The sequence below is a fragment of the Lissotriton helveticus genome, chromosome 11 (genome assembly GCF_964261635.1).
Source record: "Lissotriton helveticus chromosome 11, aLisHel1.1, whole genome shotgun sequence".
In the NCBI taxonomy this organism is placed as follows: Eukaryota; Metazoa; Chordata; class Amphibia; order Caudata; family Salamandridae; genus Lissotriton; species Lissotriton helveticus.
Genome location: NC_136072.1, coordinates 401,202,758 through 401,220,772, shown reverse-complemented (window position 1 = coordinate 401,220,772; position 18,015 = coordinate 401,202,758). Strand labels below are relative to the sequence as shown.

The window sequence follows — 18,015 nt, the reverse complement described above, 5'->3', positions numbered from 1 at the left end:
TTTGTTAAGTTTCAGGAGACTATAATAGGCAGCCTTGTACTAGTGGAACAGGCAAGTGTGGCAAGATTAGGAATGGTGGAGGAAGTGGCTAGACTGAAAGATCGCCACTTTCCAGAATACATTCCTCCCACAACTGCAAAAGACAATCCCACTAAAAGATGTAGAGTCTGTTGGCGAAGAGAAGTGCGGAGGGAGTCTCGTATGCACTGTCCTGACTGTCCTTCAAATCCTGGATTGTGTGTGCCAGCTTGTTTTAAATCGTACCACACACAAAAGAAGTTTTGGGAGTTTCATTGAGCTTGTAAGTGTACTGTCTGGTCTGTTTTCTGTAATATTTTTTAGTCTGCTTTAAGGTTTGCATTAGTGCAAAGCATTTAGTTTTTGAATTTGTGTTAGCAGATTTGTAGGTTTCTACATTTGATTTGTGGTATTTCTTTAAAAAATTCTAATTTCGATGGTGGTGTGTGCAGGATTGTGCTTGGATTGTTGGTGTGCGTGGACTGGCGCTTGGCTGGTGGTATGCGTGGTCTGGTGCTTGGCTGGCATAGTGCATGGATTGGAGTTGTGCTGGGGGGGTGCGTGGATTTTTGCTTGGCTGGCGGAGTGCATGGTTAGGTGCTTGGCTGGCGGTGTGAGTGGAGTGGTGCTTGGCTGGCGGTGTGTGTGGAGTGGTGCTTGGCTAGCGGTGTGTGTGGAGTGGTGCTTGGCTGGCGGTGTGTGTGGAGTGGTGCTTGGATGGTGTTGTGTTTGTGGAGTGGCGCTTGGCTGGTGGTGTGCGTGGAGTGATGCTTGGCTGGCGGTGTGTGTGGAGTGGTGCTTGGATGGTGTTGTGTTTGTGGAGTGGCGCTTGGCTGGTGGTGTGCGTGGAGTGATGCTCGGCTGGCGGTGCGTGTGGAGTGGTGCTTGGCTGGTGTTGTGTTTGTGGAGTGGCGCTTGGCTGGTGGTGTGTGTGGAGTGATGCTTGGCTGGTGGTGTGTGTGGAGTGGTACTTGGCTGTCGGTGTGCGCTGAGTGGTGTTTGGCTGGCAGTGTGCATGGTCTGGTGCTTGGATGGTGGTGTGGGTGGACTGGCGCTCGGCAGGCGGTGTGTGAGTAGTTACTTTCTGTTGGTCACTACACACACTGCTAGTTGAGTGACACTCCACACAGTCCATCATTTTGTGTAGTTGCAGTGTCAGAAATGTGGGCGTGTGAAAGTGATGGGCCCTTGAATGGCGCTGTTTGCTGGTGTGAGTGTTGAAATGTGATGGGTCCGCGGCTGGCGGTGTGAATGTTTTGTATGTGTCACGCGTACGAAAGGTGTATGAATGACCTGTAAAGAGGTTGGTGCCTTGACGTGGCTTTACAGCTCACGAGCTGTGAGTCAGTGGTTCAGTTTATCATACTTTCAATTATACGCAGTGTATTTCATTTTAAATGAAATTACTTGCGTATCCAATTGTATGTACTGAATCATCACTCACCCTCGTGCCAAATCCAACCAGTATGTGTGTGTGCTTGCGGATTAGATGGGTGTGCAGTAATAGTTGTTTTTTTTCTCTTTCTGCATTAGGGTGTACCTTGTCCCTTATTGTGATTGTTGTAATGTGTTGCTTTTCCATTCGGATGCTGTCAATGGTCTGGTTTGTATCAGGTATGAAAGGTGCGTGAATGGCCTGTAAAACGGTTGGTGCCTTGTCGTGGCTTTACAGCTCACGAGTTGCGAGTCACTGGTTCGGTTTTTATGCATTTATTTATTGACAGACCATTTCATTTTTTTGAAATATCTTGTTAATAAAATTTTATGTACTGAACCATCACTCGCCCTCGTGCCAAATCCAACCTGTATGTGTGTGTCTTTGAGGAACAATGGTGAAAATGTTAAGTTCACCAGCTTTTGCAAGAGGGGTTACCTGGGTTTTTGGCCCCGTGCGAGACAGCCATCTAGGGAAACCTACCAAACCCACACATTTCTGAAAAGTAGACACCCGGGGGCTTCCAAGGAGGTATGGCTTGCGTGGATCCTCCAACGTTCCTTTACCCAGAATCCCTTGCAAACCTCATTTTGTGCTTGGAAAAAATCAGTTTTTTCACACGTTTTAGTGTGGGAAAGCGTGGCATCACTGGGCTCACACAAATTACCTCCCACCCAGCGTTCCCCAAGGTCTCCCGATAAAAATGGTACCTCACTTGCCTGGGTAGGCATAGTGGCTGCTTTAGGAAAAGGCCCAATTCATACTGTGGCGACCAAAACATTACCTTTAGCCAAATAATCTTATTTTTTGAGGGGGTCACCTGAGCTTTTGGCCCGGGGCTTGGCGGGCATCTTTGGAAACTACCAAACCCAAACAGTTCTGAAAACTAGACACCCGGGGGAGTCCAGGGAGGTATGGCATGCGTGGGTCCCCCAATGTTTTCCTACCCAGAAACCCCTGCAAACCTGAAATTTTGGTCAAAAAACCCACTTTTCCGTACTTTTTTGGGTGGGATCTCGCTGCCGGAACAAATGTCCTACCACCCAGCTTTTTCCTTGTTCTCCCGAGTAAAATGATACCTCACTTGTGTGGGTGGGCCAAAGGCATGTGACTCAGGCTGGGGGGCTTAATTTGTAAAACTTAAATATGACTAAAAACTACTTTTTTCAAAATTAATTTTTGGGGTGTTCTGCTTTGGGGCACCCACACAAGTGAGGTATCCTTTTACTCGGGAGAACAAGGGGAACGCAGGGTGGTAGGACTTTTTTGCCGGCACGGCGATCCCACGCCAAAAAGTTTGGAAAAGTGCTATTTTTACCTAATTTTAAGGTTTGTAAGGAGTTCTTGGTAAGAAAACATTGGGGGACCCACGCATGCCATACCTCCCTTGACTCCCCCGGGTGTCTAGTTTTCAGAACTGTTTGGGTTTGCTACTTTCCAAAGAATACCACCGAGCCCCGGGCCACAAACTCAGATGCCCCCCCCCCCAAAATCAAGGTAGTTTTGCAATAAGGTAATGTGAATTCACCACCATACGATTTGAACCGTTTCCTGTTGCAGCCACTATGTCTATCCACGCAAGTGAGGTACCATATTTTTCAGGAGACCTGGGGGCACGCTGGGTGGGTGGAATTTTGTGGATCCACGCAGATTCCAGAACTTTCCACCACAGAAATGTGAGGAAAATGTGTATTTTTTGTCAAATTTTTAGGTTTGCAAGGAATTCTGGGTAACAAAACCTGGGGGTAGGCAGACGAGTCACCCCATCCTGAATTGCCCTGGGTGTCTAGTTTTCAAAAATGTATAGGTTTGCTAGGTTTCCCTAGGTGCTGGCAGAGCTACGGTGCAAAAACAAAAGGTAGTCTTTTTGTCCGAAAAGTGCTAAATTGCACTGGGAAATTGAGGTGCGACCATGCTGCGTTTTGCGCTGTTTCATGTCGCAGCCACTATGCCTACCCACGCAAGTGAGGTACCATTTTTTTCGGAAGACCTGGGGGCACGCTGGGTGGGTGGAAATTTGTTGATCCACGCAGATTCCAGAACTTTCCACGACAGAAATGTGAGGAAAATGTGTTTTTTTTGTCAAATTTTTAGGTTTGCAAGGGATTCTGGGTAACAAAACCTGGGGGTAGGCAGACGAGTCACCCCATCCTGAATTGCGCTGGGTGTCTAGTTTTCAAAAATGTATAGGTTTGCTAGGTTTCCCTAGGTGCTGGCAGAGCTACGGCGCAAAAACAAAAGGTAGTCTTTTGGCCGAAACGTGCTAAATTTCACTAGGAAATTGAGGTGCGACCATGCTGCGTTTTGCGCTGTTTCATGTCGCAGCCACTATGCCTACCCACGCAAGTGAGGTACCATTTTTTTCGGGAGACCTGGGGGCACGCTGGGTGGGTGGAAATTTGTTGATCCACGCAGATTCCAGAACTTTCCACCACAGAAATGTGAGGAAAATGTGTTTTTTTTGGTCAAATTTTTAGGTTTGCAAGGGATTCTGGGTAACAAAACCTGGGGGTAGGCAGACGAGTCACCCCATCCTGAATTGCCCTGGGTGTCTAGTTTTCAAAAATGTATAGGTTTGCTAGGTTTCCCTAGGTGCTGGCAGAGCTACGGTGCAAAAACAAAAGGTAGTCTTTTTGTCCGAAAAGTGCTAAATTTCACTGGGAAATTGAGGTGCGACCATGCTGCGTTTTGCGCTGTTTCATGTCGCAGCCACTATGCCTACCCACGCAAGTGAGGTACCATTTTTTTCGGAAGACCTGGGGGCACGCTGGGTGGGTGGAAATTTGTTGATCCACGCAGATTCCAGAACTTTCCACCACAGAAATGTGAGGAAAATGTGTTTTTTTGGTCAAATTTTTAGGTTTGCAAAGGATTCTGGGTAATAAAACCTGGGGGTAGGCAGACGACTCACCCCATCCTGAATTGCCCTGGGTGTCTAGTTTTCAAAAATGTATAAGTTTGCTAGGTTTCCCTAGGTACTGGCAGAGCTACGGAGCAAAAACAAAAGGTAGTCTTTTTGTCCAAAACGTGCTAAATTTCACTGGGAAATTGAGGTGCGACCATGCTGCGTTTTGCGCTGTTTCATGTCGCAGCCACTATGCCTACCCACGCAAGTGAGGTACCATTTTTTTCGGGAGACCTGGGGGCACGCTGGGTGGGTGGAAATTTGTTGATCCACGCAGATTCCAGAACTTTCCACCACAGAAATGTGAGGAAAATGTGTTTTTTTGTCAAATTTTTAGGTTTGCAAGGGATTCTGGGTAACAAAACCTGGGGGTAGGCAGACGAGTCACCCCATCCTGAATTGCCCTGGGTGTCTAGTTTTAAAAAATGTATAGGTTTGCTAGGTTTCCCTAGGTGCTGGCAGAGCAACGGCGCAAAAACAAAAGGTAATCTTTTTGTCCGAAACGTGCTAAATTTCACTGGGAAATTGAGGTGCAACCATGCTGCGTTTTGCGCTGTTTCATGTCGCAGCCACTATGCCTACCCACGCAAGTGAGGTACCATTTTTTCGGGAGACCTGGGGGCACGCTGGGTGGGTGGAAATTTGTTGATCCACGCAGATTCCAGAACTTTCCACCACAGAAATGTGAGGAAAATGTGTTTTTTTTGTCAAATTTTTAGGTTTGCAAGGGATTCTGGGTAACAAAACCTGGGGGTAGGTAGACGAGTCACCCCATCCTGAATTGCCCTGGGTGTCTAGTTTTCAAAAATGTATAGGTTTGTTAGGTTTCCCTAGGTGCTGGCAGAGCAACGGCGCAAAAACAAAAGGTAATCTTTTTGTCCGAAACGTGCTAAATTTCACTAGGAAATTGAGGTGCGACCATGCTGCGTTTTGCGCTGTTTCATGTCGCAGCCACTATGCCTACCCACGCAAGTGAGGTACCATTTTTTTCGGGAGACCTGGAGGCACGCTGGGTGGGTGGAAATTTGTTGATCCACGCAGATTCCAGAACTTTCCACCACAGAAATGTGAGGAAAATGTGTTTTTTTTGTCAAATTTTTAGGTTTGCAAGGGATTCTGGGTAACAAAACCTGGGGGTAGGCAGACGAGTCACCCCATCCTGAATTCCCCTGGGTGTCTAGTTTTCAAAAATGTATAGGTTTGCTAGGTTTCCCTAGGTGCTGGCTGAGCTACGGCTCAAAAACAAAAGGTAGTCTCTTTGTCCAAAGAGCTTAAGATTTCACTGGGAAATTGAGGTGCGACCACGTTGCATTTTGTGCCGTTTCCTGTCGTAGGCACAAGGCTGACCCACACAAGTGAGGTACCATTTTTTTCGGGAGACCTGGGGGCACGCTGGGTGGGTGGAAATTTGTTGATCCACGCAGATTCCAGAACTTTCCACCACAGAAATGTGAGGAAAATGTGTTTTTTTTTTGTCAAAATCTTAGCTTTGCAAGGGATTCTGGGTAACAAAACCTGGTGGTAGGCAGTCGAGTCATCCCATCCTGAATTCCCCTGGGTGTCTACTTTTCAAAAATGTATAGGTTTGCTAGGTTTCCCTAGGTGCCGGCAGAGCTAGGGTGCAAAAACTACAGGTAGGCACTTTGCCAAAAAAGGGTCAATTTGTGACTGCAAAATTTAGGTGTGACCACGTTGCATTTTGCGCCGTTTCCTGTCGCAGGCACAAGGCAGACCCACACAAGTGAGGTACCGTTTTTATCGGAACACTTGGGGTAATTCAGATTTGTAAATCAACTGTTATTACCAATTGAGCTTTCATGCATTTCTCCCTTTGAATGAAAGACATTGTGTAAAAAAAAAAATCTTTATGAAAAATGACCAATAATTCTCATGCTAGTATGAGTATTCCCAACTTTGAAAATGTGCAATTACATACTGTTTCTGAACGCTATAATTTGTACCCAATTCATAAATACATAGGTGTCTTTCATACAGATTATTCCATGTATACATTTTCCAAGACAAAGTACACTATACCCAGTAAATGAAAAAATACCATTGCAAGTTGCTGCTCAGTTTTTGGATCTGGGTTCGTCAGGTTCTTGGTGAAACTACAAGTCCTATATATCCCCACAACCAGGAAGGTCTAACGGATGTAACGGTATATTGCTTTCCAAGAGCTGTCAAAATTAGAAAAAGTTATAGGTGAAAATGTTGAGACAAAAGGCTGTTTTTTTCAACAAATTTTCAATTATTCCAAAATATAAATGTTAGTTTCTATAACGAAACCTTCATGGATTTAGACAAATGACCCATTTCTGAATTCAGAATTTTGTCTACTTTTCGAAAATGTAAAGCTTTCCAGGATCCATTATTCCTTTCAAACTCATTTCTACCATTAACTGGAAGGAGGTGGAAAGCTCTAAAAATAGCAAAAATAGACTATGTCCCAGAAACATGCCAAAACTGAGTGAAAACATTCGGTTCTCTGACAAAAGACTGTCATTCCCTGAAAGCTGAGAAAATGGAGATTTCAGCCCCACAAACCCTTTTGTGATACCATTTTCAGGGAAAAACCCAGAGGCTTTCATTTGCAGCCCGTTTTTCCCATTTTTCTGAAAAAAACAAAAAAATCACTATATTTTGGTTAATTTCTGGGACTCCTCCAAGGGAATCCACAAACCCTGGGCGCCTTTAGAATCCACATGATGTTGGAAGAAAAGGACGCAAATTTGGCGTGGATACCTTATGTGGTCAAAAAGTTACAAGGGCCTAAGCGCGCACTACTCCAAAACGCCAAAAAAAGCCTCAGCACAGGAGGGGAAAAGGCCTAGCAGCGAAGGGGTTAAAAGATCCAAAGGGTCTGGCCAGACAGATTTGTAACTGTGGTCAAGTGTCCACATGCACAGGGTAAATATGGTTATTGACGAGTAGCATCCGCCAGCTGTCTTCTGAAACAGAAGTAGTTCTTACAAAACGAGCAGCAGTGCTAAGTAGCTGCCGGTGATACCCCAGGACAAATGAAGTTATAGGATCCTTCAGTCGATACAATCAAAGAAACCTCGCATTTTGGCGGCCATGGATAAGCCCGAGCCAGCAGTGAAAAAGAGCAGCCTTTATTTTTACTGACACCAATAAGAGTCGGTTACACTGCATAATTAATGGTTTAATAAATACGAATGTAAATGTTTATAGCAATGATGAGAAAAGGTTTTAAAACAATCTGAAAGAGTTGAACAGGAAAGGAGAAAATGGTACCTCCACAACAGAAGAACAAGTCTGCAATCTTCAAAAGGCTTTCATAAAGACGATTGGTTCACTGGACTACAGCCCCTACAAACACATACCTGAGTCCTACGACGTTGCTCTGCTGCTTTCTCTTCCTCTAAAACTGCCTGGGATTGTTTCAGTTTAAGCTTTAGATCCTCTATGCACTCTTCCAACTGAGCCACCTGCTTCTTCTTATGGTTTTCTGGCAATAAAGTAAAATATAGGGAAGTTAGCATGGGCGCTTTATGCTTTAAAAACCTGTTCCTATTTGATCACACATACGCTATGCTAACTTAGGTATCACCTGTTTCTCAGCATGTCTAATTAAGGTGAAAAATTAGAGTAAGTGCGTAGGTTACAGAGAGAAGCACAAGTTACTTACCTTCGGTAACAATATATCTGTAAGCAACATTAGTAGTGATAGGTTCCTTACCTTAGAATTACCCCCAGGCGTCAGACTGGATCCGGAAAGCTTTTTCGTCAGCAGTACCCCTGCGCGTCGGTAGGCGTCGTCGTGTGGCTCCGCGTGTGTTGTTGACACCGGAATTACGTCGCTGGAGTTACTTAGATGCGCTGACGTCAGTTCTGTACACGACTTTCTGCGCCAGGAACGCAGAGCCATGCAAGAAACTGACCACTGGTGCCATGAAACTAGGGCCCTGAAAGGGGTGACCTTAACCCTAAAAATACAGTTCGCAAAACAGGGAGGATGGGTATAGCGGTAAGGTATCTATCACTGCTAATGTTTCTTACAGATATATCGTTACCGAAGGTAAGTAACTTGTGCATCTAAAAGAAACATGTTGTGATAGATTACTTACCTTAGAATAGATACCCCAGCAATACCAACCCCGGTGGTGGGTCTGCGAACCAAGATCACACCAGAAAGTCCTGGAGAACAGAACGGCCAAAGAAGCTGTCTCTCCGGACTTGGCTGTCCAGACAGTAATGCTTAGTAAACATGTGCAGCGAGGCCCACGTAGCTGCCTGACAGATGTCATGCAAGGGAACACCCCGTCCCAAAGCAGTAGTGGCTGCCGTCACCCTGGTAGAATGGGTGCGCTGCCCCACCGGAGGCTTTTTTTTAGCCAAAGAATAACAAGCCTTAATGCACAGAACGACCCACCGAGAGACAGTCCGTTCGTGCACCGCCCGACCTTTCTTGGTGCCCCCGTAGCCAACAAAGAGCTGGTCATCCACCCCGAACTGTTGCGTGCTGTTAAGATAGAAAGAGAGCACACGTTTTGGGTCCAGACGGTGGAGCCGTTCTTCCTCTTTAGAGGGATGCAGAAAGAAGGTGGGCAAAGTGATGATCTGCCCGATGTGAAAGGCAGTGACAAACTTTGGCAGAAAAGTTCTTGGAACAACTTTGTCCAGATGGACAGAGAGAAAAGGAGGTTTAGAATAAAGGGCCTGGAGCTCACTCACTCTACTGGCAGAGGTGATGGCCACAAGGAATGCAGTATTCAATACATGAAGACGAAGAGGACAGTTGTGAAGTGGCTCAAAGGGAGCACACATCAAATATGTTAGAACCAGGTTCAAGTCCCACTGAGGCATTATGAAGGGATTATGAAGGGAACAGGAGGGAAAAGATGAGTAATGCCTTTTAAGATTTTTTTACAACAGGTGACTTGAAAAGGGAAGGCTGATCTGGAAGCCGTAAAAAGGCTGAAATGGCCCTTGATAGCGCCCAAAGCAGAGCCCTGCTGGGCCAGAGAAAGCAGGAATAGAAGGACCTCTGAAAAAGGGGCAGAAAGGGGATCCACAGCCTTTGCTGTACACCATGCCACAAATTTGTTCCACCTACAGGCGTATACCGTTGTAGTGCAGGGACGCCTGGCTGTCAAGATAACTTCACAAAATTCGGAGGCAAGTCAAAAGACGTCAACTGCCACAGCTCAATCTTCACGCAAGGAGGTGGAGGCTGGACAGGTTCGGGTGGAGGACCCTCCCCTGCTGCTGCAACGGAAGATCCTCCCGAAGAGGCAGACGAAGCGGGGGATCGATAGCCATGCTGAGTAGCTCGGGATACCATACTCTTCGAGCCCAGTCCGGAGCCACAAGAAGGACTTGGGCCTGGTCGCTCTTGATCTTCTTCAGCACTCTAGGTAGAAGTGGTATAGGCGGAAAGACGTAAAGTAGACCGCAACTTCAATTGTGACGAAAAGCGTTGCCTAGCGAGTGCCGCCTTGAAAATTCCAACCCGCAGAACTGACATTGCGCGTTCTCTTTGGTGGCGAATAGATCTAACCAAGGCTCTCCCCACTCCTGAAAGAGACCTTGCGCCACATCCGAGTTCAGACGCCAATCATGATCCATCATGCACAGGCAGCTGAGTTCGTCCACCCTGGCGTTAAGAAAGCCTGCCAGGTGTTGAACCACCAGGGAAACGCCCTGATGTTCCAGCCATGTCCAGAGGCGCAACGTCTACTGACTTAGGGTCCATGACCCCACCCTGTCCAGTTTGTTGCAGTGCCACAAGGCGGTGGTGCTGTCCGTGAACTCCTGCAGTAGTCTCCCCAGGACAGAGGGAAGGAATGCCTTCAGTGCAAGTCGGATCGCTCAAATCTCCAGAAGGTTGGTATGGAGCCAGGACTCCGCTGGAGACCAGGGGCCTCTGATCTCCGCCTCTCCAATGTGGTCGCCCCATCCCAGAAGGGACGCGTCGGTCACAACTGTGTGCACCGGTTGGGGAAGGGAGAGGGATCTGCCATTGACCCAATCACGATTCATGAGCCGACACTGCAATTGTCGTGCAGTGCCCTCCGAGACCTGGACGTGATCGGACAGGTTGCCCTGATGCTGTGCCCACTGATACTTCAGGTCCCACTGCATATGCTATCTGGCATGATCCACCAGCAGGATGCAGGAGGCCATCAGGCCCAGTAGCCGAAGGGTCATACTGACCAAAAACCGGGAATTGGAATCATACCCTGAATATCCCAGACTCGCTGTTCGGGAGGATAAACCTGAAACTGCGGCGAGTCCAGAACCGCTCCGATGAACAGGAGCTTCTGAGAGGGCATCAGGTGCGACTTCGGCATGTTGATGGAAAACCCCAGCAAATCCAGGAGGTCGACGGTAGTCTGGAGGTGGGAATCGACTGCCTGGGGCGAGCCCGCCTTCAACAACCAGTCATCGAGATAGGGGAAGACTGGAACACCTGATCTGTGCAGATGAGCTGCGAACACCGCTATCACCCGAGTGTGCTGGTAAGGCAGAAGGGGAGCACGGTAAACTGAAAGTGCTCGTGGCCTACCGTGAATCGCAGGTAACGCCGGTGGGCTGGTAGTACGGGGATGTGGAAAAAAGCGTCCTGTAAGTCCAACGCTACCATCCAGTCTCCAGGGTCGAGAGCAGACAAGACCTGAGCAACCGTGAACATCTTAAACTTCTCCTTCCGGAGGAAGCTGTTGATGTCCCTGAGTTCCACGACAGGATGCAGGCCCTTGTCCTTCTTGGGGACCAAAAAGTAGTGAGAATAGCAACCAAGACCTACTTCTGGCCCAGGAACGAGGTCGATGGCCACTTTGGCCAAGAGGGCTGTGGCTTCCTGCTGAAGAAGCGCAAGATGGTCCCCCGACATTCAGTGGTACTGAGGTGGCATGGCTGGAGGGGTGGTCTCGAAGGGGAGGGAGTAGCCCCTTCAAACTACCTGTAGCACCCACTTGTCCAAAGTCATGTTGCGCCAGTGGGGGAGATGCTGGTGTATTCTGCCGCCCACTGGCGTCTGATGGGCCTGAAAGCTTTGACTAGGAAGGCTTTGACGTGGATGCTGCGGGGGTGGAAGTGGTCTGACCCACCTGCTGGCACCCAGAACTGCCTTGACAGTTCCCACATCCGCAGCCGCGCTGATGTGGTTGCTGCGCCAGCCTGTGGCTCTGGAACAAACGTGTTGGGGCACCCCTTCCGTGGCAACAAAAGGAGCGGAAAGCAGAAGGCCGAGGCAGCCGAGTGGCCGAGAGGTAGAGAGGCCCAAGGACTTGGCTATAGCCCGTGAATCCTTAAAGCGCTCCAACGCACTGTCAGCTTTGTTGCCAAAAAGTCGAATGTCATCAAAAGGCATATCCATCAAGGTGTTTTGGATATCCCCCGAAAAGCCAGTCGTCCTCAGCCAGGCATGGCACCAAAGCGCCAACGTAATGGAAATTGCCCTGCCCAGCGAGTAGGCGGTATCAAGCCCACAACGGATGGTGAACTTAGCTGTGTCCCTCCCAGCTGCAATAGCCTGGGAAAGTACTGTCTGGGCCTCCTCCGGACAGTAATGCAGCACCTGCGCAACCGTGTCCCACACCGAGTGGGAGTAACGGCCCAAGAGGCATGCAGTGTTCACCGACTGTGAGAAAGTGGCTCTATATATACTGGACCAAAGTAAGGTACATTGTGTATAGAGACCACCAACCCCAGAGGTATAACAGAGGTTAAAGTCAGGGCTGACCTTACTCTCAAAAATGGTAGCTTGGTCGAGCAGTAAGGCAGTATCAGAGGACAGTGTAAAGCATTTGTTGTACACACAAAAGGGTTCACACACACTCAAGGACTGAACTCCAGGCCAATTGTTTTTTATATCAAAAGATATAGTTGTTTTATTTTGAGAAAAAACAAACAGGTATCAAAATATACTTTTCTCAGTTATGAGTGATCTCAGGTAACTACTTTGCAGAAAGGAAATAACTTAGTAAACACAACAGGCACAGGGGATGCAGTAGGCAACACAATTATAAACACAATCTAACATTGAGCTCATTGGGTTTTTCTACAAAAAATGCAGTTGATTACTTTGTAAATTAATTTTGTAATTCCAGGACTGGATCCTATATTCAGTCCTGGGGTCTAAGCTGAAAACAGTTTAGTAAAAACGCTTTGGTTATTGCAATGATTTTTAAGGAATATAAAGGTATTTTAAAAGTTCACACTTCGAAACTTTCAGTGAAAATCTAGCAATGTTATCCAATGGGAGAAAATGAGTAGTTTCTTACCTGTAACTCCAGTTCTGTAGTAGGGGTATCTCTGTTATAGTCATAATCTAGTGAATAGTCCCGCTCATGTGCGGGGACCCCGGAGCAATCAAAAATAATCTAGTTTGATCCAGCCGCAAAATTTGGGGCCAAAGCCCATCTTCCTGAGCACTGCAAAAAGGAATGGCCATTCTACGAGGTCAAACGCCATGGTTGCATCTAGGGACAGAACGGCTGTCTCCTCTCGGAGGTCAGGAATGCGGTGTAGTACCCCATTCAGGCGTCTCAGATTAAGCGATGTGTTCCGCCCGGGCATAAAGCCCGACTGGTCCGGGTGGATTAATGTTGTGAGGTATGGTTGCAGGCGTAGTGCCAGCAGTTTCGCCAATACTTTCGCGTCCGCATTTATTAGTGAGATCGGACGATAAGAGGACGTCAGGTCGGGCGGTTTGCCAGGTTTGCGAATTGCGACAATGGTGGCCAATCGCTGATCAACCGCTAAGGTACCCTGTGATAGGCAGTCGGTGTACATGGAAAGCATATTAGGGATGAGCTGTCGTGCCAGTGCTTTATATTACTCCACCGGGAGACCGTTCGGTCCCATTGCTCTGCCTGTGTGTAATGCTGCCAGTGCCTTTCCCAATTCATCTGCTGTTAGGTCCTGTTCTAATTCCTGTGCTTCCTCCTGTGAAATAGTGGTGAGTGGTATGTCGTGTAGGAAGTCAGTGCAATCTTCTTCTGTTACATTACTCTGTGCAGTGTATATGTTTTCATAGTAAGAGGCCACCTGGACATAGCGAAAAGGTTGCTGTTGGCCCTGCGCTCGGAGTCTGACCTGTTGCCGGGTTGTGCCTGCTCTGTTTGCTTGTTCTGCTTGTATGTTCTGCTTGTTCTGCCGCTACCTCTCGCCGCACCCGCTCCGCGGGTGCCGCTTCGCGGCTTGGAGGCTTGGAGGAGGGAGAGGTGAAGGCGGCACGCTACACTGGGAGGCGCCTGGAAGGAACATACTCGCCGGCACTAGCAGGGACTCAGAAGACCAGGAGTCCCTGCTTACCCAGCCCTGAGAGCGGACGCGCCCACCTTGAGACACGCCCACCGCCTGTCCAGCTGAAAAGGCGCGTGTCTGCATTAGCCGCTGGGACCCACCTGGACATAGCGAAAAGGTTGCTGTTGGCCCTGCGCTCGGAGTCTGACCTGTTGCCGGGTTGTGCCTGCTCTGTTTGCTTGTTCTGCCGCTACCTCTCGCCGCACCCGCTCCGTGGGTGCCGCTTCGCGGCTTGGAGGCTTGGAGGAGGGAGAGGTGAAGGCGGCACGCTACACTGGGAGGCGCCTGGAAGGAACATACTCGCCGGCACTAGCAGGGACTCAGAAGACCAGGAGTCCCTGCTTACCCAGCCCTGAGAGCGGACGCGCCCACCTTGAGACACGCCCACCGCCTGTCCAGCTGAAAAGGCGCGTGTCTGCATTAGCCGCTGGGACCCACCTGGACATAGCGAAAAGGTTGCTGTTGGCCCTGCGCTCGGAGTCTGACCTGTTGCCGGGTTGTGCCTGCTCTGTTTGCTTGTTCTGCCGCTACCTCTCGCCGCACCCGCTCCGCGGGTGCCGCTTCGCGGCTTGGAGGCTTGGAGGAGGGAGAGGTGAAGGCGGCACGCTACACTGGGAGGCGCCTGGAAGGAACATACTCGCCGGCACTAGCAGGGACTCAGAAGACCAGGAGTCCCTGCTTACCCAGCCCTGAGAGCGGACGCGCCCACCTTGAGACACGCCCACCGCCTGTCCAGCTGAAAAGGCGCGTGTCTGCATTAGCTGCTGGGACCCACCTGGACATAGCGAAAAGGTTGCTGTTGGCCCTGCGCTCGGAGTCTGACCTGTTGCCGGGTTGTGCCTGCTCTGTTTGCTTGTTCTGCCGCTACCTCTCGCCGCACCCGCTCCGCGGGTGCCGCTTCGCGGCTTGGAGGCTTGGAGGAGGGAGAGGTGAAGGCGGCACGCTACACTGGGAGGCGCCTGGAAGGAACATACTCGCCGGCACTAGCAGGGACTCAGAAGACCAGGAGTCCCTGCTTACCCAGCCCTGAGAGCGGACGCGCCCACCTTGAGACACGCCCACTGCCTGCAACGCCCATTATAAACGAACTGCCTGTCGCTCAGCGGGACGCGAGCGGGACGCCGAGCGAAGCCCGAGCAAAGGGCGGGCAGTCTGTGGCAGTCAGGGGCTGTCAAGGCTGGGCTGGGCCACGTCCCTTACCTTTCCACTATCAGTGAGTACATACGCCTGGTGTGTTTTCCCGTATTGCTCACCAAACCATGTCTACCCGTTCAGGAAAACTTCTGAGGAGCGAAGGCGAAAGGGGGTTAAATGCTGCGAGCCCTGTCATAGGATCTATGGACCTCTTCATCACTAGGGTGACGGCGGTGATTGAAAAGGAGATTGCTATGTCGGAGCGGCGTTTATCCGAGGTTTACCTCCCCTCAAGACGTTCATCCTTGGGGGTTGCTGCCCAGTCGCCTACACCGGCCAGTGTTCGGGTCCAACTTGTTTCCCCACCTAGTGTGCCTGGTGTTTCCACAGACCCTCCCCAGTTGGCTGGTGTAGAGCACAATATAGATAGACTGGAAAAATTGGCCGCTCTTCTCCCTATAGTTACAGTGGAAGATGGTGGCCCTAGTAAGATGTCCACATCATTATCATTAAATCTCCCAAGCGAAGCTATCAGTGACCCTGAGTCCCCAAAACCGCTCACACACTCTATAGTTATATCAGAAGGGGAGTTATTTGGGGCCTCACCTAACACCCAAACTCTCGATACTAGGCAGGAGAATAGGCCCCTAGGTAAAAAGCCACGAAAACGCAAAAAGGGCAGGCTAGTGAGGCAGGCCGCCCTTTACCAAAGAGTAAGAAAGCCTTCTGGATCTCGTCTGATAACTATAAGGGGTGCGCCTATGCTGAATGAAACTGACATAGATGGGGAAATTCTGATTTCTCCCAAGAGGCTACACCAAGATGCAAATACTGCCAAGGTCTCTAAGCCCTCAGACTCAGTAACATTTGAAAATATCTTGGAGAAGGTATCTACCCTCTTGAAACCGTTACTATTACAAGTTAAGGCACTAGGGGAGAGGATAGACAAATTAGAGCAATCAACCCTTGATGGGTTTCACTCACTCAAAACAACATTTAAACAAATAAATAGAGTGACTGAAAATAAGGACTTGGGTGTAAAGGGGAAAGAACAACCAGCTCAGAGAGACCCTAAGTCCCAAACATCCACAAATAAAGTTGTTCTTAATAGCCCATCAACTCCAGCTCTTAAATCTCCTCCCCGTCCCAAAGCAGGCCCAAGTCACAAAGGACCAACTACACATTCAGAGCCTGACAAAAATAAGTCTAAGTCCCTTCCACAAAAGCATCCACAGATAGTTTGTGGCAACAAGGAAGACTCCCAAAAACTAGGGGCGCGCAACAAATCCAATGGGATAACGACAGGGAAAGCCTCTAGGCCCGTAACTCAACCTATTATCCCTTCTACTTCCCTACCGGTCCCCAGAAATCCAGTACGACGGATCCCCCCAGTAAATCTCCCACCAGACTGTCAACCTTTTGTTGCTGTCATGGTTAATGTGCCCCCTTTAAAGGAAGGCCAGTTGGAAAACCATCAATCACTCAAGAACAAGTGTATCCACTGGCTGAAGGCAAACAAGCCAATCCCGTCGGGTGTGGATGGCATTATTCTAAGTGTTCGCAGAGTGGGATGGGTAGGGCAGGGGAAAAAAACGCAGGAGGGGGATTGTATAATTATAAACTTCCAAGACCCAAGAGTAGTACCATCGATTTGTACTCCTATTAAAAATATGGGGGTTCCGGGGGTGAAAGTGATAGATCTTTCTTATTTTTACCCCAGACAAACTTTTAGCCCAATTGGAGGAAGTTTAAGTCCCCCAAATTTTGGTCAAAACTGGGCTGGGGTCACGGGGGGTATTAGGGAGAACCATTTGTGGACACCAGGCCCCTACTGACTGGAAACAGGGAGTAGAGTAGAGCTAGCCGGAGCGTCATCCACCCAAACTAACCTTGCAAGCGGGATAGGAGCCTCTATAGTCATCCCACAAGATCCCTGTTCCCCTCAGATACTTTCGAGGAGTCCCAATGACAGGGGTATTCTGGCGCCCCGTGACATTCCAGCTGGGATGGACCTAGTTTTTAAGGTTTTCAGCTGGAATGTCGCAGGGATTGCAAGAAAAGTGGCTCTACCTGAATTTACTGCTTGGGTTGACGAGCACTCTTTGTGCTTATTCCAAGAGACTTGGAGCCTGGTGCCAGTTCATAGGGTGGGGTTTTCCTCCTTTTTCTCCCCTGCGCAAACCTCGGAAACAGGGAGGGGGCGACCTTCGGGTGGCCTTCTCATTTGGGTTGCAGCTTCCTTAGACTGTAGAGTAGTGGAGCTCCCTACAGGGAGCCCGGATATACAAAACATTACCCTAATAGATCAAAGGGGAAGAATTGTCTTAAACGTTTATAATGTTTATGCCCGGGGAACCAAGGGTGGGAGAAAGTCTCCCGTAATATCTCTCCTTGAGTCTTTACTAACTAACTCCCCACATAAGAAGCGTACCCTGGTTGCGGGAGACATGAACTGTACCTTCGAGCCCTTGGGCTCGGATGTTTCCCTCGATCAAGATGAGGAGGATATGAGGTTGGGGATCCCGGCCTTGGAAATCCCACCGATTAGAAGGTGGACAGAAGTGGCGCTCCAGATATATTCCCTGAGCCTCGAACTTAACTTAAGGGCAGCTAATGGGAGGACACCCTCGGATAGGGGGGGTGCCCATACGTTTAATAGACCAGGGCATACTTCTAGGTTAGACTATTTTCAAATAGATGTAAACCTATGGTCTTACGTAAGGGACATGCAGGTGGTCCCCACGACAGAAAGTGACCACAATTCACTCTCCCTAAGCATGGATCAGTGGTGGCGCCCCTTAAGGAAGGTCAACATTAACCTGGTAGCCGCATGCCCGGACGAGTCTGAAGTCTCCCCTTGTGGTAGACGTATAAAATGGGCGAAATTGGTACTCTCCGAGGCAAAGATAGGGGAAATTCAAACCCTTCTAAATCATGCGGTAACAACCCTTAGAACATCTCTAGAAGGGCCAGGTAGTGCCAGTGGGCTATTTGTTTCCTTGATAGAAGCCTTAACTAAAGTGTTTACTGCACACCCTTACAAGTCGGGCAACAAAGAACTTAAAAAAACAGTTGTTGGTTGGTATACCCAAACTTGCAGGGTTTTCAAGGCAAAGTTAGTAGAGGCAGTTAAGAACAAAGCCCGAAGTGAAATACAGGAAGCGAGGAAGGCCTATAACAAGTCCATCCAATCTGCTAGGAGGGAGTGGGAAGATAAATTCTGGGAAGACCTGCTCCAGGCTAGTAA

General features: G+C 48.9%; 1 protein-coding gene across 5 annotated transcripts in view; it reads right to left on the bottom strand.

Moving 5' to 3' along the window:
- DZIP1L (DAZ interacting zinc finger protein 1 like) overlaps positions 1-18,015 on the bottom strand; it is a 796,975-nt gene that overhangs the window by 537,758 nt on the left and 241,202 nt on the right. For all 5 annotated transcript variants that reach the window (XM_078665844.1, XM_078665841.1, XM_078665843.1 and 2 more), the window contains exon 4: positions 7,706-7,830. In XM_078665844.1, coding sequence (XP_078521970.1) covers positions 7,706-7,830 — 125 coding nt within the window. The remainder of the gene's footprint in view (positions 1-7,705; positions 7,831-18,015) is intronic.